General features: G+C 36.9%; 1 protein-coding gene across 1 annotated transcript in view; it reads left to right on the top strand.

Moving 5' to 3' along the window:
- Positions 1 to 17,578, top strand: part of DPH6 (diphthamine biosynthesis 6) — a 193,307-nt gene extending 175,729 nt beyond the window's left edge. Inside the window, exons 7-9 of the mRNA XM_018054492.1 lie at positions 6,077 to 6,171; positions 15,726 to 15,813; positions 17,001 to 17,578. Of these exons, the coding sequence (XP_017909981.1) occupies positions 6,077 to 6,171; positions 15,726 to 15,813; positions 17,001 to 17,054 (237 nt within the window). The 3' untranslated portion in view covers positions 17,055 to 17,578. The remainder of the gene's footprint in view (positions 1 to 6,076; positions 6,172 to 15,725; positions 15,814 to 17,000) is intronic.

Consider the following 18,085-nt stretch of genomic DNA (forward strand, 5'->3'; position numbering starts at 1 on the left):
TTCCTATTTGGAACCAGTTCCATGTCCAGTTCTAACTGTTGCTTCCTGACCTGCATACAGATTTCTCAAGAGGCAGGTCAGGTGGTCTGGTATTCCCATCTCTTTCAGAATTTTCCAGTTTATTGTGATCCACACAGTCAAAGGCTTTGGCATAGTCAATAAAGCAGAAATAGATGTTTTTTCTGGAACTCTCTTGGTTTTTTGATGATCTAGTGGATGTTGGCAATTTGATCTTTGTTCCTCTGCTTTTTCTAAAACCAGCTTCAACATCTGGAAGTTCGCGGTTCACGTACTCTTGAAGCCTGGCTTGGAGAATTTTGAGCATTACTTTACTAGTGTGTGACATGAGTGCAATTGTGTGGTAGTTTGAACATTCTTTGGCATTGCCTCTCCTAGGGATTGGAATGAAAACTGACCTTTTCTAGTCCTGTGGCCACTGCTGAGTTTTCCAAATTTGTTGGCATATTGAATGCAGCACTTTCACAGCATCATCTTTTAGGATTTGAAATAGCTCAGCTGGAATTCCATCACCTCCACTAGCTTTTTTTGTTGTGATGCTTTCTAAGGCCCACTTGACTTCACATTTCAGGATGTTTGGCTCTAGGTGAGTGATCACACCATCGTGATCATCTGGGTCGTGAAGATCTTTTTTGTACAGTTCTGTGTATTCTTGCCACCCCTTCTTAATATCTTTTGCTTCTTAGATCCATACCATTTCTGTCCTTTATTGAGCCCATCTTTACATGAAATGTTCTCTTCATGTCTCTAATTTTCTTGCGGAGATCTCAAGTCTTTCCCATCAATGCTCCCAAGTAAAACACTCAATAAATATTTGGAGTTGTGGGGGAAGGAGATACATGGGAGAGAGTTTAATGACTAAGCTTTTCACTTTGAGAGCCATTTTGCAATAGAGATGATAGATATAATAGGAGTCATAATCCTCAAAGAAGGTATATATAGATAAAGAGCAGAAGGTCCAAGAGAAGAGCAAATTAATAGAGAAAGGATAACATATGTTAACTACTTTCTGTGCACTAGGCATTGGAGTAAAAGCTTTATATGTATTATATCTTTTAATAGAGCATCCCCCTGAGGGCAGGCTTTCCCTAAACAAATGGAAATTCAGAGAACAAGTAATTCATCCCAGGTCCCCTGCCCAATAATTGTTGGAGCTAGAATATGAGCCTAAAGATATTTCCCCCTAGTTTTCTAATTCTGCTCAAATTAATCTCTGTTCATAAATTTTGTCTATCTTTTCCAGTAAATCTATAATATATAATTATCAGTTCAGTTCAGTCACTCAGTCATGTCCGACCCTTTGCAACCCCATGAATCGCAGCACGCCAGGCCTCCCTGTCCATCACCATCTCCCAGAGTTCACTCAAAGTCACGTCCATCGGGTCAGTGATGCCATCCAGCCATCTCATCCTCTGTTTTCCCCTTTTCCTCCTGCCCCCAATCCCTCCCAGCATCAGAGTCTTTTCCAATGAGTCAACTCTTCGCATGAGGTGGCCAAAGTACTGGAGTTTCAGCTTCAGCATCATTCCTTCCAAAGAACACCCAGGGCTGATCTTTAGAATGGACTGGTTGGATCTCCTTGCAGTCCAAGGGACTCTCAAGAGTCTTCTCCAACACTGCAGTTCAAAAGCATCAATTCTTCGGTGCTCAGGTTTCTTCACAGTCCAACTCTTGCATCCATACATGACCACTGGAAAAACCATAGCCTTGACTAGACGGACCTTTGTTGGCAAAGTAATGTCTCTGCTTTTGAATATGCTATCTAGTTGGTCATAACTTCTTCCAAGCAGTAAGCGTCTTTTAATTTCATGGCTGCAGTCACCATCTGCAGTGATTTTGGAGCCCAAAAACATAAAGTCTGACACTGTTTCCCCATCTATTTCCCATGAAGTGATGTGACCAGATGCCATGATCTTCGTTTTCTGAACGTTGAGCTTTAAGCCAACTTTTTCACTCTCCTTTTTATGTTAAAGTCCTTGTCTGTTGGGTTCAGTATTTGATTAATGTGTGGGTCTGTTTCTATTTTGTTTGTTTTTCTCCTTATTATAGTCACAGTTTTCACTTTTTATCTCTTAATTTGTTTTATATATTTTATGGTAGATAATGAATAAATAAGAACAACAGAGACTGAAGTAAATGTTTACTCCAGAAAAGTCACACCACTTCCTCTCTGTGACAGCTAGTCTGAGGTGTTTATTCTTTTTAGTCTATTTTCCAGTTGAGGTGAGTCTGGTTTGATTTTTGTTTCATTTCAGTTTGCTACTTGTTTGAAATGTTTTGAAAGCAGGATAAAGGTTCTCCCTTTATCAGGTCATGTGATCTATTCTCCAATGAGTCTAGAGATCTCTTCCTCTTCCTCCTACCCTGTCCCCATGTTTTAAAGTCCTACACCACTGTTTTGTGCCTTTTCAGGGCCTTACTACTCTCAGCCTTTCTCTGCCCTCTCTCTGGCTTTCCAAGTCTTGGCTGAAATCTCTCAATCTTCCTGCCCTGTAACCACCCCTTGGTACGTTTAAAGTTCGATAGAAAAGACTTACTGAGCAGGTGTTCTCAAAGGGATCTCTGTCTCTCCCCTCTCCTGCCCTGGAGAGGGGCAGTTTTCTGAAGGTAGCCACTCTGTGCACTTAGTTAAGACTCTGAAAAAGAATTGGCAGGCTATACATACTCCCTGGGCTCTTCAGGACTCTTAATAATCCAGCACAGAGGTCCACAAGAGTTTGGCTTTCCACATACGCTGATAGACATCCCACATCCATGAAGCTTTGCTTCTACTCTGTCTGTTCCCCCATTAGGAAAGTGGCCATGAATCTTCACTCATCTCAGAAAAGTTTACCCTGATCTGCTATTAGTTCATCCAGATGCCTTTGAATTCTCAGATCTCCGTATGTAAAACACAAAGGTGTGGTTTTGTAGCTGATCTGGCATATTTTTGGTGTTATGGTGACAACAGTTGTCTGCTTCCACTCTTTATATACTAACTGATACTATTTAATAAATGTCTTAATCCTTTATATCATACTTTAGGGGGGGGAAAGCAACTTGAAAAACACTTTTTTAATTTTTCAATATAGTTTGCTATCTTATTCATTTAAATTATGGAAAGAATCATGATAATTCAGTAAGGAACTAAACCTTAGGAAAACCTATCCAGTATTTTCAATTACGATGATATTGACAGAGAAACTATCAAAGTGAACTGCAGAAACTGTATTTGGAATGAGGAGGTGCTGGCCTACAATAATACTAATTCTGAGTTGAAACCCAGACACAGACCTGAGATACATTAAAATACAGTTGCTACTTTCTATGAGTAGTATAGATATGAGCAACACTTGCTTACATGTTTTAGAAAAGCAGATTGAACGTCTCATACCACAAATATGTCTCTGGATTCTCCACTTACCTTAACTGACCCCTGTTTTAAAAAATCAAATCACACATGCATGCTAGGTTGCTTCAGTCATGTTCATTTCTTTACAGCCCCTTGGACTATAACCCTCTAGGCTCCTCCATACATGGGATTCTCCAAGCAAGAATACTGGAGTGGCCTGCCATGCCCTCCTCCAAGGGATTTTCCCAATCTAGGGATCGAATGCATTGGCAGGCAGGTGCTTTATCACTAGCACCACCAGGGAAGCCCAATCAAATGCACACATCACGCTTTTGTGCTACCAGGTTGTTGATTTCTAACACAGTGTTATGCCTTAGCTAAAGATTCCTTAAAGAAAGTGGCTAGCTTAGGCTTTGCTTCTTGAGGAGCTTCTCTCAGGACATCAAAGGGCCTTGGAACTGGCCAAATGTAAGCCAAAAAAGATGGAATTTTTCTGAATACTTATGTCTACTAGAGCTTTAAGCTAATAGAGTTTAGAGGGTCTGCAAAAGACATCATAAGGATTCATAGGCTACTTTGTGGTTCATCAGCCATAAAATGTACTGCACTCTTGGAATCTGGAACCCATGGATTCTGGAATTCTGAAATCTGTCTTGTGTAAAATCTTTCTTGACTTGGAATCTGTGTCCCTGCTGGTCAATGAGTGGTAGAGGGGGAAGAAATTGCACATATTATTTACAGAATCAACATCACTGTTTCATCATATTGTGGTATTGAAATATAGGGTGCAATATATTTAGTAAGCTTCCAGAGACCAAGGACATTGTTTGTTTACTCCTGGAACTTTTTCATCTAACAAAGCCTGCCCAATAATCACTATTCAGTAAATGTTTGTGGAAGAACTGACTGGATGAATATTATGGAAATATTTTATGTGAATTGAAAATATCACTGGATACATCCAAATTTTAGATTTCCTAGTGCTGGTTGGCTTAATATAGCAGCTTACATTATTTTTACTTAGGGACTAACAGAATTACTTCAGTAGGATAACAGCTATGCCAACATTAATTTAAAAAAATCCAATTATGCTTTTGTGGTAGATTATAGAAATTTTGCAAAGCTTCAATTATATATTTTCTAAAAAAAGAAGTCTGTGGTTATTAAGATATATTCCCACATAAACAAGACTGACCATAAAGGTGAGAGTAGAAGCTTCCCTTGGCAGAAAGTGACTGGAATGAGAAGACCAATGAAGGGAGATGAGAAGGGGTCGGGCACTAGCTAACAGAACAAGGAAACGCCCTTGAAATCCATACCCCATTATTATTCCTACATTTTTACTGCAAAGCAGACATTAATTTAATTTGGTTTACTACTGTAATCTATTCCTGTTATCCGCTCTCATAATGGCCGGCTGCCATAATTCTGCCTTGCCGGTTCTCTACTTCATGACCCACCACAGTGAAAATTTATCTACTACATTTTTGCAAGTTCATATACTAAATGCCATCTCATTTTCTTTCCCTCACTTTTCTTGCTGTTTTGCTTTATAGGTCATTCACATTACCACTGATCCTTAGAGGGAATAGAATTTTCATAGATCCATCCTTTCAGTCCCTAAGGGCACATAGTCAATAGATGAAATGTAATGGAGTTGGAATGGTAGCACAACTATAAAAATAACCAAATAAATAAATGTATAATATTTATGCGGGTAAAACTGAAAACTTAGGCCACAGTCCCAGCACTGGCAGTATCAGAGAACATCAGTGGAGTCACTCTTCCTTTGGGCTATGAGGATTTGGGGCTAGGAGAGGTTGTAAGCAGGAAAAGCTATAAAATTCAGAATGAAGGAGCTAGAATCATAGTGATAAAGCCTCCATGAAAGACCAGAAAGATTCTGTTGCACAACCAGTGAGAGTGCGCCCCAGCTCTGATTCCAGCCTTGTACCAGCCCAATAAGAGAGGATTTTACTCTCAGTATCAGGATCATTTAAATAACAACTTGTATTTGATGCAAAGCATAGGGTCGGGGTGAGGAGTGGTTGTTTCTTTGCTGTTTTTTTTTTTTTTTAATTTCAGGTTTAATCAGACAAACATTATAAGCGATTCCAACTTTCTTGGAGTTAGATCCTCCCAGGGCTTGTTTGAAGCATTAGAACTTCATTAGATCTTGATATTCTTAGAACTTTACTACTAATAATAGCCTTAAGCATAATAACCGTGTTTATGACTTCCTTTCGTTCATAAGCCCAAGGAAAGGCCTTAGATTATATTCTCTTGTGTTGTCTGAGAAATTTTCTAAGCACATTTTTTCCCCTTCCACATATAGGTCAAAGGGCAGGGAAAGCACAGTTTGGCTGCATATATTCTCATTTAGTACAAAATGACTTAGTATCCTTCCTCCTTTTGAAGCTAAAGCTAGTGTCAAACTTTATAGTAATCTTTAACCTTTTTCATTATACATAAAAATGTTGGTCTAATATATCTTTTTATAAGGATTTGGGGATTATTTAAAATGCTATGCTTTATGATAATATTCTTCAAATGGTTTTTAACAGTTTTTAAACAGAAATATACAATCATTTTCCTATAGCTCACAATCTATTTTGGAATTAAAGTTTCCAACATGGTTATTTTTTTAGGACAAAATAAGTTAAAGGAACATTTTTGTTATCTAAGTTTTAAGTTTCCTGTTTCTTTCTCTTTTTTTTCTATTTTCAGCTTTCTAAGAAATATGGAGTCCATGTTTGTGGAGAAGGTGGAGAATATGAAACATTCACTTTGGATTGCCCTCTGTTTAAGAAGAAAATAATTGTGTAAGATATGATTTCAGCATTTTCTTCCCCTTTCTCAAATTTAAGTGATGGAAGCAACTTAACTTTAAGCTGGAGGCAACTTTTGTTGGGAGAAATAGAACATGTCCTCCAAGTTCACAAACACTCAATTTGTGTAATACCAGTGAAGTCGTCTGAATACCTAAATCAATACCTGACAAGACGAGGCCTTCATAGAAGCCTATAAACTTTTTAGACATTGCACTTTCGTTTACTTGCTGATTATGGCCTGCAGTAAAACTGGTACCTACACACTGACACTTTTATCCTTTCATGAAGTGTGAATTGCCTGTATTATTTATCTTTCATTACAGCTACATTTGATAAACTGCCACGTCAGTAGCCTGTGGGTTCCATTAACTCCATCCTCTTTTTCCTTTTTCTTGGCTTTAATAACTTAGAATGGTTATACTAAACAGTTCTCTTCAATTATTTGGGGTTATTTTTACATATAAACTTCTTAAAAATGAATTCTGTTTATGGTGAGTAGTGTGATTTCTTTGCCATAAATTGTTAAAAATTTGTGTAGTAAAAGACAGGGACTTTCTTCAGTTCGTTACATCATTATCCTTACTCTTAATTTATGTCACTCTTCTCATATGCTAAGAGATCATTTTATTTGCTTTTCCTAAGCCCTTTAGCTTCTTGAAAAGGTTGTCAGAATTATGCTTGATTTCAGAAACCTCATCTGCTAAAAGATTAGAATCTTGGATTGAATGAACAGGTTCAATGTTTTCAACACTGAAAGGTATTTCTTTGTACATACTAATAATGAAGGAAGGAGTGTTCTAAGAAGTAAAGACAACTCGAGGTGAATTTTCTAAAAAAAATACCTTTATCTTCAGAAACACGGCCAAGACCTCAACCTTTGCAGTATTTGCCCATTCTTTCTTTTCTTGTTTCTTCTAACTTCTTTCCTATTAATAATCATCAGAATAATAATTCATTTGGCAAATATGTACCTATTACCTATTATGCCTGAAACATTCTACTGGGTACCATGGATGTTGGACATAGTTCCTGTCTCTAAAATGATGGGAGGAAGACACATCTGCATAGAATTTGACACAAAATGGTAGAGAATAAGAGTCACAAGAAAAATTTCATAAATAGGAGGTATTTCTCCTGACTTCAGTGATTACAAAACAATTCATAATTGAATTGTGCATTAGGTATTGCTTCTATGAAAAAATATTGTCTCGTTACTCAAGAAGAGCATTTCCATGCTAGGGTGAAATTACAGTATAATGGGAAACATACTGTATACTTACTTATTAATATGGGACTAACAAAATTAGGAAAAAAATAAAAAGTACAGAGAAAAAAAGGCCAAAGAAGAATATTCTTCCTATTTATTTGACAACTTGAGGTCCTAGGGCACCTAGAAGTCTTTATGGACAACCTGGAATTATAAGAAATGTACTGCTTTATATTACATAACCAGAGGGTTTGTTTATCATAGTAAACTTTAGACCTGAAAAATGAATCTTTCTTCTTATCGTTTTGTAGATAAGGAAACTTCAACCTAACTGAGACAATGGCATGATGGGAGTTAGTCATGATGTTGAAGAGAGGGAAGTCGGGGGAGGTGTATTAGAACCCTCTAGTGCCAAAATGAGCTGTTCAGTTGAACTGGGTAATCATTTGTTGAGGAAAATTATGTGGGTGGAACTCTGCAGGCTGCTGCCCTGCTCTGTAAGAGTTCTTTGAGAATGGAGGGGCTAATCAGCAATACTGTAATGTGTACCCCTTAAGAACAGAGGAAGACGTGCTGAGGATATTTCTTTCTTATCAGCTAATCACTAATCTAAATCTGATGCTTAAGCAAATTCTTTGCTTTGTTTTCTTCATATGTTCTGCCTCACCTCAGCTTCACAGCTTTCTTATTTAAATTCTTTTCTCTAGATTGCCTTCCCATTTATCCCTACTTTGCTAAATCCTTTCATTTTAAAAAACTATGGTAGTTTTTGCCCCCAGTGCCTATTTTCATAACTGAACTCTCAGAACATACAGTGAAAGTGAAGTCGCTCAGTCGTGTCCAGCTCTTTGTGACCCCATGGACTATAACCTCTCAGGCTCCTCTGTCCATGGGATTTTCCAGGCAATAGCACTGGAGTGGATTGCGATTTCCTTCTCCAGCTGATCTTCCCAACCCAGGGATCAAACCCAGGTCTCCCGCATTGTAGACAGATGCTTTACCGTCTGAGCCACCAGGGAAGTCCCCAGAACATACAGTAGACACTACTATAACCTGTTTGTTATATACTATAACTTAAGAATAACTTAAGAAAGAAATACATAAAAGTGAAATAGTATATATAAAAAAATAAACAATAAGTGAAATTAATTCAATGATATTCAACATTTATTAGAACATACAGTAGATACTAATAAATGTTGGATATCATTGAATTAATTTCACTTGTTTATTTTTATATATACTATTTCACTTTTATGCATTTCTTTCTTAAGTTATACTTAAGTTATATTATATAACAGGTTATAGTAGTTGACTGGAAAAAAGAATATCACCCACTATATACAAAATCTTTCCTTTACTTTAAAATAGAAAATTTCCTTACTATACCTATCTGATAAGCACTGAATGTGATGATATGAGTGAACAAGCATTGCGCATTCTAAAACCATTATGTAAATTATTTCACTTAGAGATGGTTGTCCTTGTGATAAAATTAAAAGGTAAGTTTAGACCAGGTAACTACTTGTTAACAACTGACTATTAATCATCATGGATCCTGTAAATTGGACTTTATTTGGGAGACAGATTTATGCTATTTCCTATTCTATTTGATATAGTAGTGATCTTCCACAATTAGCATACAACTAGTTGATTATTAGGAGTCCCCTTTTAAATTTCTGATTCAAAATTTTATTTTTAAAAAGGAGATTACATCTAACAGAAAAATATAAACTTTTTCATGTAAAATTATTTGATTATAATTGGTGATTTAAAAAAAAAACACAGATTAACTCTCTTGTATAATGAAGTAATTTAGACAAATGGGGTGGTTCTAGAAGTTTAGACTTCCCTTGTGGCTCAGCTGGTTGAGAATCCACTTGCAATTTGGGAGAGCTGGGTTCGATCCCTGGGTTGGGAAGATCCCCTGGAGAAGGGAGAGGCTACCCACTCCAGTGTCCCTGATCTGGAGAATTCCATGGACTGTATAGTCCATGGGGTCGCAAACAGCTGGACATGACTGAGTGGCTTTCACTTTCACTTGCTAGAAGTTTTTTATGAGATATATTAACATTTAAAAATCTTGTAGGAAAGACTAGCATACCAGTCTTGGCCTGGAAGTAATTTAGAAAAAATTTTACTAGACCATTTTACAATATACGTTTCACATCAATTACGATGTGCCTACCCACCTCTAGATACAAATTTTTAGATCAGAAAATAGTTTTTTCCTGAGGAGCCTTGATAAAAAGAATTATGGCTTCGTCTTTAAGAGAAGAAGATACTTGTGGGTTGTAAAATAATAAACCTATTTTCCTATTGTTTCTTACTTTGAAATATGTATGTATGTGTATTGAAAGTAAGAATTGAAACACAAGAAATATAGCCAATATTTTGGGGGAAAAAAGTAAAAACTAAAGTCTCAGTACTGTATTAATGAAAGTGATAATTTTCTTCTTGCTATTGATGAACACATCTTTAATGTCAGTATTTGATACAACCCCACATTTCCATTTGAGCTAACAATATTAATATACTACTACTAGGCAGTTGCTATGTATGGGATGGGTGGATGGATAGAAGAAACAGTGGGAAGGAAGGAGGGATGAAAAGAACTAAATTCAATGATTAAAACACTATGCACTCATTTTCCCCACTCACTCCTGGTTTCTACCTATTCAAGTCAAGACATAACTCAGCCCAGAGCATCCTAATATCACATTTAGCAGTGGAGATGAATCAAGAACTTTCCTTATCTACTTTCTCATGTCTCTCCTATATCACTTGGGAAATTAAAATGTATGAACTAATTTTCCTTGTATTTAAATTTATATAATTATTTTTATTATGCTAGAGGTGCTATATGATGTTATTGGTATATATGTGTGATTATGTTCATCTATACATATACAAGTAATATGCATGTATGAAAATGTATATATTCAGGTAAAGATAGGTAATTGAAAAATCTGTGTGGATTTTTGATAGTAAATATGTTTAATGAAGTTAAACTATACGGTAATTTTTTTATTCAACAAATGAGTGAATACCTGGCAATATATTCTTCTCTGAGCCAGAGGAAGTATGGAGGAACAGGCAGACAAAGATGAACAAAACGTGGTCCCTCATTGAGAATGAAGACAAGCACACAGAAACACATAATTCTAATACAGTAGATGTATTATGAAGGGGCTGTTGGGTTGCAAAGATCCCTTGGAGGAGGAAATGGCAACCCATTCCAGTATTCTTGCCTGGAAAATCCCATGGACAGAAGAGCCTGGTGGGCTACAGTCCATGGGATCACAGAGTCGGACACGACAGAGCAACTGAATGTGTGTGTGCATGCGCGCACACACACACACAAATGCATGACCAAAGCACAGAAAGCAGAAAACTAGCACTGTGTGAGGATGTCAGGCAAGGCTTCACAGAAATGTGAAGATAAGTGTGAGTTCATGGCGGATATCTATGTGTGGTTGTGTTTTCGAGAGAAAGTAGGAACCAAGATCATGGCTGAATCTCAAGAGAAAGTATCAGTTTTTTGAAGTGAGAGGGTAGGGCCTGATCTCATACCTTGAGAGGGAGTCTGCTTCAGATGAGAGAGACTCAGACCTGGCTCAGGTAGCTGCCCTTTTGAAGTTGTAACTGGGGATAAGCCTAATGCAGCAGATTGAAAGGGAATGTCAGATCCAGCTGTTTACTACAGAGAAATCTCCATTCTGTAAGAGGTCGAGGCTGCACTGATTACTTGTATCAGTAGGGACAGAGGAGGAGGGTAGCCAACTGAAAAGCATTTTTGCTGTACTTCAGTTATTCTTAATTTGGGGGATTTCTCTGAGGGTACTCCAGCAGATCCTGTTCTGGGTTTCAGAAGCTGACAGAAACCAGAGACCCTTTAAAGTTGAGTTTCAACTGACAGTTTATGAAAGAAAAGAAGAGCAGTAGTGGCATTATGCTCTTTGAAGCTACAAGTTATTTATTTGATATCTATTATCTATTTTCCAGTTGATTCTGGCTTTGTATAAGAGAATGAAATTATATTAGTCAATTGTGGATTTAAGAGAATCCATAAAAATCATATTCCTCTTCATTTAGTTTTGTTATATAGTATAGTTAGAATGTTATGTATTTTCTCTGGAAAACGGTCTTGATTCAAATGTGATAATTATATCAATTAAGTGAGTCATATGCTGCCAACCTTCTGTTTCTAGTGGGGATAACTGGCATGAGAAGGGAGGGCCCGAAACCCTTTCTACTGACACAACATTGGTTTGAGTTAGTCATAGTTTTGGTGTATCCATTGTCAAGTATATCAAGACCAAGCTCCTACATCAGGCACAATCCAGGCTCAGGGTCAGTTTCCAAAGCTGGAAATGGTAACCCCAAGAGATTGAAATTTAACGTAAAAATGAGATCATACACAGGAGTAAGAATTTGAATCTATTGATGAGCCAAGACACAACAGAATGATATCTGTTCATTTCCAAGGCACACCATTCAATATCACAATAATCCAAGTCTGAAGCTGAAGTTGAATGGACCTACAAGAACTTCTAGATCTAATACCCAAAAAAGATGTCATTTTCATTATAGGGAAATGGAATGCAAAAGTAGGAACTCAAGAAATACCTGGAGTACAGGCAAATTTGGCCTTGCAGTACAAAATGAAGCAGGGAAAAGGCTAATAGAGTTTTGCCAAGAGAATGCACTGGTCATAGCAAACACCCTCTTCCAACAACACAAGAGACGACTCTACACATGGACATCACCAGATGGTCAATACCAAAATCAGATTGATTATGTTCTTTGCAGTCAAAGATGGAGAAGTTCTATACAGTCAGCAAAACCAAGACTGGGAGCTGACTGTGTCACAGACCATGAACTACTTATTGCCAAATTTAGACTTAAATTGAAGAAAGTAGGGAAAACCACTAGACCATTCAGGTATGACCTAAATCAAATCCCTTACAATTATACAGTGGAAGTGACAAATAGATTCAAGGGATTAGATCTTATAGACAGAGTGCCTGAAGAATTATGGATGGAAGTTACTGACATTGTACAGGAGGCAGGGATCAAGACCATCCCCAAGGAAAAGAAATGCAAAAAGGCAAAATGGTTGTTGAGGAGGCCTTACAAATAGCTGTGAATAGAAGAGAAGCGAAAGGCAAAGGAGAAAAGATATAACCATTTGAATGCAGAGTTCCAAAGAATACCAAAGAGAGCTAAGGAAGCCTTCCTCAAGGATCAGTGCAAAGAAAGAGGGGAAAAAAACGAATCGAAAGGCCTAGAGATCTCTTCAAGAAATTAGAGATACCAAGGAAACATTTCATGCAAAGATGGGCTTAATAAAGGACAGAAATGGTATGCACCCAACCAAACCAGAAGATATTAAGAAGAGGTGGCAAGAATACACAGAAGAACTATACAAAAAAGATCTTCATGACCCAAGAATCACAGTTGTGTGATCACCAATGTAGCGCCAGACATCCTAGAATGTGAAGTCAAGTGGGCCTTAGAAAGCATCACAACAAACAAAGCTAGTGGAGGTGATGGAGTTCCAGTTGGGCTATTTCAAATCCTAAAAGATGATGCTGTGAAAGTGTTGCACTCACTATGTCAGCAAATTTGAAAACTCAGCAGTAGCCATAGGACTGGAAAAGTCAGTTTTCATTCCAATCCCAAAGAAAGGCAATGCCAAAGAATGCTCAAACTACCACATACTTGAACTCATCTCACATGCTAGTAAAGTAATGCTCAAAATTCTCCAAGCTAGGCTTCAGCAATACGTGATTCGTGAACTTCCAGATGTAGAAGCTGGTTTTAGAAAAGGCAGAGGAACCAGAGACCCAATTGCCAGCATCCGCTGGATCATGGAAAAAGCAAGAGAGTTCCAGAAAAACATCTATTACTGCTTTATTGACTATGCCAAAGCTTTTGACTGTGTGGATGACAACAAACTCTGGAAAATTCTGAAAGAGATAGGAAGACCAGACCACCTGACCTGCCTCTTGAGAAATCTGTATGCAGGTCAGGAAGCAACAGTTAGAACTGAACATGGTCCAACTGACTGGTTCCAATAGGTTAAGGCATATGTCAAGGCTGTATATTGTCTCTGTGCTTATTTAACTTATATGCAAGATACATCATGAGAAATGTTGGGCTGGAAGAAGCACAAGCTGGAATCAAGATTGCCGGGAGAAATATCAGTAACCTCAGATATGCAAATGTCACCACATTCATGTCAGAAAGTGAAGAAGAACTAAAGAGCCCCTCTATGAAAGTGAAAGAGGAGAGTGAAAAAGCTGGCTTAAAGCTCAACATTCAGAAAACTAAGATCATGGCATCTGATCCTATCACTTCATGGCAAGTAGATGAGGAAACAGTAGAAAGAGTGAGAGACTTTATTTTGGGGACTCCAAAATCACTGCAGATGGTGACTGCAGCCATGAAATTAAAAGACACTTGCTCCTTGAAAGAAAAGTTATGACCAACCTAGACAGCATATTAAAAAGCAGGGACATTACTTCGCCAACAAAGGTCTGCCTAGTCAAAGCTATGGTTTTTCCAGTGGTCATGTATGAATGTGAGAGTTGGACTGTGAAGAAAGCTGAGCACTGAAGAATTGATGCTTTTGAACTGTGATGATGGAGAAGACTCTTGAGGGTCCCTTGGAGTATAAGGAGATCCAACCAGTCCATCCTAAAGGAAATCAATCCTAAATATTCATTGGAAGGAATGATGCTGAAGCTGAAACTCCAATACTTTGGCTACCTGATGCGAAGAACTGACTTATTGGGAAAAACCCTGATGTTGAGAAAGATTGAAGGCAGGAGGAGAATGGGACGATAGAGGAGGAGGTGACTAGATGGCATCACCACCTCAATGGACATGAGTTTGAGTAAACTCTGGGAGTTGGTGATGGATAAGGAGGCCTGGCGTGCTGCAGTCCATGGGGTCTCTAAGAGTCAGACACGACTGAGCAACTGAACTGATGAGGCAAGACAGAACCAAGACAGACGTAAATAAGCAGGACAACTTAACTAAGGTTAACAAGGCAGAGAGGCAAGTGGTAAAAAGCAAGAGGTCTCCTCTTTACTTTCTTTTTCTCCTCCTCTTGTTCATTATACAGGGAGGCATCTTTTGGCTTAGGTAGTCTGTGAAGACAGGTTATTGCTTTCTTTCCTGATCACAACTCTTTAATGATTTTATTTCTATTGTAATGTGTTACTTTTCTTTTAATGTCATAGAAGCCCATTTTATGTAATTGTTAAAGCACTAACAAGATTCATATTTGATACAAAAGGTTCATGAATGGTATGATCAGACTGCTTTTCCTCTCTCTCTGATTTTCATGTGAAAAGTAAACAGATTTTGCCCGTGAAAACTTAACATACTGGATCCTAATATTTTGAGATTTCTTCTATTGTCACTAAATAACTTTTCATTACAAACACTGACTCAAAATTATTTTATATAAGTGGAAAAGATGAAAAGTAAGAATCTATTTTGCTGAACCACAATGGTTAAAATGCTGACAATGTACTAGTATGAACACTGCAACTAGTTCCTGAGGCTTTAAAAAGAGGTGAGCAATTTCTGCTTTTAGAATTTCAATTAAAATGCAAAAACACTGTTTCCTAATAAACAACAATAAAAATAATTAGTTATTAGAACTTCACACATAATCTTATTTATTTACATGTGCTTTACAGGGTATCTTTGATAAAAGTTGATTTAAATTACGTGTATCCAAATGGTGCCAGCAAGCAGTTCATACTATTTTACCTGAATGTGGTAATTGCTATGTCAGACAGTCAATTTTAATAGCAATGATATTACAGTGTGAAGAGTTCATCTAGTGCTTAAAACCATCACCAGTACAGCTTTTGTGAAGGATAATTGAGATTTTGTGTGAAACACTGAATGAATTACCTCTTGAAAATGAAAAGAATAATGAAGATAAAGCCCTATTGTTTAATGGTTAGCCCATACCAACCAAGTTTGTGGAAATGAAATTGAATAGAGCCTTCAAGTTGTAAAACTGTTCAGAGAGCTTTGACTGAACCTGAAAGTTGAACTGTGTGTCCTCATAAAGATGAAAACCTTCTTTACTTACTCTTGAAAGTTTAGTTTCCTCCATCTTTTCCCCAATTAAATATTTAATTATTAAAAGTAGATGTTAATCACTAATTGTGAAGTAAATATGTATACAGTAGTATTCCAGTAGAAATAAATGAGGATTTTTGGTCTTTTCTAGTCACTAGTAGGAGTTAGTTTGCCACAAAACAGATTTTGCATAGTATATAAACTAATTAGAATTTTTATTTTATTTCAGAGATTCATCAGAAGTAGTCACACATTCAGCTGATGCATTTGCACCTGTGGCTTACCTACGCTTTTTAGAATTGCACTTGGAGGACAAGGCAAGTAATCTAAAATTTGCAGTGATTTAAAGTGAAAATTGGGATATGTGCATTGTCTCTATATATGTAATTCTATAACAACAAATGAAAGGTAAAAAATGATTTTTTTCAGATCCTCAGTCAATAACTAAGAATTTTTCAAATGTTTATGATTCTGAGAGCTCTATATGATATAAAAGACATTACATTTCTGAAGAGTTTGTAGTTCATCTGAAAAGGGAATCCTATATACATTAATCAAGGAGAAGACAGGACAATGTATAACCAAATATTAAATCATCTAGTAAATTAAGAGTTAGGTTGTTGAGCCTTTGCTATAGGGGAAGGGTTTGAGGATAAATTGAATACTCATACAAAATTTAAGAGGAGAATGAGAAATTAAAGCTGTTCCAAAAATAAACAAGAGAACAGAAGTACAAATAAAAGATGGGAAAAAAGCAAAAAATATGATAAAGAGTTTTATTTTAAATATATTGTCAAGATACAGCAGAAAGTTTATTTTTAAATGTTTTATAAAGTAGTTAAGGTCTAGATTAGACCCTTTGATTAAAAGTTCTGCTCCTTAAGACATAAAGGATTGGGAAAAGGCTTCTGTATCTTTCATGTTCTATCACCAAGTCTTGATGCAAACCCAGAGTTTTAACTATATAATAGATAATCTGAAGAATCAAGAGATTCAGTGATCGGCAAAAGAAGGAGAAAAATGGGAACCCCAGAAATCTCTTAGTCAGCAGGAGTTTCCAAAAGTAGAGAATGATATTTATTGTCATTTCTCCAGAAAAATTAGGATAGACAGGGTTGAAAATAGATCATTGAATTGGGCTGGAAGGAGGCTATTTCATTGACCTTTTACCCAAAAGCTGGTAACCCTGGAGACAATGAAGCTAAACTATCCAGACTTCTTTCAGATCCGCTGAAAGAAGCTTCTTATTTCTAGGTCTCTGCTACTTTTGCTGCCATGGGCATACACACAAAAATCAAAACCACCAAATTCTGGTTTAGATACACTGGCCAATGTACATATATATATATTCAGCTCTACCTAAATAGCTCATTATTCACTGTTGGCTATTTCCTTAGTCTTCACTGACCATTTGCCCTCTTTGGGAAAACAATGTTACTTCTTTGAGGTACAGTACTCATTGACACTGAATAAATATGGTGTGTTTCTTTTGTTTTTTTTTTAGGTGTCCCCAGTACCTGACAACTGCAGAACATCGAATTATATACATAACTCTTGAAAAACATTTTTGTTACTAACCTGCTATTTCTATTTAATTTTAAAAATTATATAGCATTGTCCTAATTATTTTGTGCCACTTTTTCTCATTACCCTTTTTTTTTAATTCTTAGAAATATTTACTTAATCAGAAAGTAATAGAACCTTTGATTGGTTAACACATCCTATGCATCATCTCTGGTAGATTTTTCTTTTCCCTTTTACTTCATCTGCAGTCCTCATTTCTTAACATTTCTTTGCCTTTATCACCCTGGTTTATTATCTTTTTCTTGTTCCTGCTCTCATCTCAGCCAATGATATCATGATGCAAAGGCATTTGAAAATGAAGATGAAAAGGCAATCACTGTATTTAGTTAATCACATTTACTGGATGTCATCATTTTTGTTTTGAATATATTCATTGCTTCAACATTACTGGACAATCAGGAAGAATACCATAGCTCTTATTGGTTATTTTATAACTGATTAAAAACATGCAGTTTTTCAGCATTACCTATGTTGACTTGAGGCTGTTTTTTGAATTCACAGAAAAATTGAGCAGAAGGCACAGAGAATCCCCACACATGCACAGTGCCCCCCAATTATCAACATCCCCCACCACAACAGTGCATTTGTTACAATCAAGGGATTTGCCCTGACACATCATTATCACCCAAAGTCCATAGACAATTCACTCGGTATTGCACGTTCTATGGATGACATGTATCCAACATTATACATGTCATACTGAGCATGTCCACTGCCCTAAAATATCCTCTGTGCCCCACCTTTCGTCACGTACTTCCTCCATCCCCTGGCAACCACTGATCTTTTCAATTATCTCCATAGTTTTGCTTTTTCCAGAAGGTCATAGAGTTAGAATAATACAGTATGTTGCCGTTTTTAGATTGGCTTCTATCCCTTAGTAATATACATTTAAGGTTTCTGTGTGTCTTTTCATAAGTTTTTAAATGCTTAATAGTATTCTATTTTCTGGACATACCATGATTTATTTATCCGTTCACCTACTTAAGAACATCTTGGTTCCTTCCA

The sequence above is a fragment of the Capra hircus genome, chromosome 10 (assembly GCF_001704415.2).
Source record: "Capra hircus breed San Clemente chromosome 10, ASM170441v1, whole genome shotgun sequence".
NCBI lineage: Eukaryota > Metazoa > Chordata > Mammalia > Artiodactyla > Bovidae > Capra > Capra hircus.